General features: G+C 54.3%; 1 protein-coding gene across 1 annotated transcript in view; it reads left to right on the forward strand.

The window, feature by feature from the left end:
• Nucleotides 1–1,839, forward strand: part of ACA1_257170 (uncharacterized protein) — a gene marked incomplete at both ends in the record, with an annotated part of 1,965 nt that extends 126 nt beyond the window's left edge. The window contains 6 exons of the mRNA XM_004333512.1: nucleotides 497–624; nucleotides 784–853; nucleotides 948–1,058; nucleotides 1,217–1,391; nucleotides 1,484–1,610; nucleotides 1,763–1,839. Of these exons, the coding sequence (XP_004333560.1) occupies nucleotides 497–624; nucleotides 784–853; nucleotides 948–1,058; nucleotides 1,217–1,391; nucleotides 1,484–1,610; nucleotides 1,763–1,839 (688 nt within the window). The remainder of the gene's footprint in view (nucleotides 1–496; nucleotides 625–783; nucleotides 854–947; nucleotides 1,059–1,216; nucleotides 1,392–1,483; nucleotides 1,611–1,762) is intronic.
• Between the last annotated feature and the right edge of the window lie 42 nt (nucleotides 1,840–1,881).

Here is a 1,881-nt window from a genome sequence, read left to right on the forward strand (position 1 = left end):
TTTATCATTATTTATTTATTTCTAATTTATATTAATGATTTTTATCATTTATTTTCCATTAATTTCTGTGCTTTAGGGTTGTCTACAAGCCGCCGCACAATGAAGCGCGTGTTGGCGTTCTCGAGCACTCTGCCGAGGCTGATATCGCTCGACCTCAGCGCCTGGGACTGCTTTCCCTCCTCTGTACCACGGCCACACCTCTCCTACACAATCCCATGTTCACACAGCTCACACGACACACGACACACGACACACGACACCACACGACACCACACGACACCACACGACACCACACGACACCACACGACACACGACACACGTACACTCAATCATTGTGTGCAGTTGATCGCATGTGTGCCATCAACAGTGCAGAGACTGAGCCTCAGCTGCACCTCCATCACTGACCAAGGCACGCCTTTGCATTACTGCCATTCCGCTAACAGTCGCCTCACACACACACACACACACCGCACAATGCGGCATACGGCCCACGCAGGATTGGCGCACCTGCCGGAGGGCCTGGTCACGCTGGATGTGAGCCACACGCACATCACGTCCAAGGGCTTTCGCCACTTGTCCCGCTTGAGCCAGCTGCGCGAACTCACTCTTTCCTCCATCGGCCCCGTGTGCGCCAGTTCGTTCTCCGTACGAATAGCCCCCAATGCGCGTGCAATATGAGTGTGTGCGGTGATGTACGTGTGCGTGTGCGGTGGTGCGTGTGCGGTGGTGTGCGTGCGTAGATGTGCGAGTCTGACGCCCGATTGTGGTGGGTTGCTTGCCCAGATGCTGCCGTCGTCGCTGGAGATGCTGGACATCTCGCACTGCAAGAAGGGCAACTTTGTTGACCAATTGAGTACCACCTCTCATGGTTGATCGTAGAGGCAACGTGAAGCAAAAACTCATCTTTGCTCTACGTGTACGTGGTGGAACATGATGGGCTGATGCAGAAGCGCGCGCTGATGACTTGGAGAGCAAGAGGCTGTACCACATCCCGTGGCCGGCCTCGCTCAAGCGACTGCGTCTCCAGGGCTACACTCTGGCCCTGGGCCTCCTCTACGGTACCTGTGTCACACACACCACACCACACCACACACACAACACACAACACACAACACACAACACACAACACACAACACACAACACACAACACAACACACACACACACCGTCATCGCCATAGCCACCCGCACTGGCTAACATGCATTCGACGATATTAGAGTTTCCGCCGCTGCTGGATATGTTGGACATCTCGTCGTGCGAGCTGCAGCCGCACACCGCAAATTTCGGCGCGTGCCTTCCGCACCTACGCCTGCTCATCGCCGACTACGCCAAGCTCCCCACCTTCCGCTCCCCGAGAAGTCACACCGACCGCCGCCCACCCCCCGGCCTCTGGTACGCATTTAAAAACTGTATTCTATTTTAAATTGATAAAATATGATAATGGATTATTTATTATTAAATATTACAATTTTAACAAAAATCAGGAGTTTGCCATCGGGCCTACAAGGGCTCCACTTGACAGCGTGCGCGGTGGGCAATCGATGGGACTTGCTGGCCTTCTTGCCCGCCTCGATCACCCACCTCAACCTGTCCTGCACCGACTTGGCCGAGGTTCGTCGCAGTGACTACTGGAGTCCTGCTTTCACCCATGTCTGATGCATCATTGTGTGTGTGTGTGTGTGTTGCGTGTGTGTGTGTGCGCGCGCGCGCGCGTGTTGCGTGTTGTGTGCTGTGTGCTGTGTGCTGTGTGCTGTGCTGAGCAGGATCAGTGTTCATTGGAGGCCCAAGGGTGGAGCGACCCGTTCATGAACACAATTTGCCAGAGACTGCCCAAGCTCCAGTACCTCAACCTGTGGTACCATCAGCAGAACTACTACTACTT

The sequence above is a fragment of the Acanthamoeba castellanii genome (assembly GCF_000313135.1).
Source record: "Acanthamoeba castellanii str. Neff unplaced genomic scaffold scf7180000084769, whole genome shotgun sequence".
Classification (NCBI taxonomy): Eukaryota; Discosea; order Longamoebia; family Acanthamoebidae; genus Acanthamoeba; species Acanthamoeba castellanii.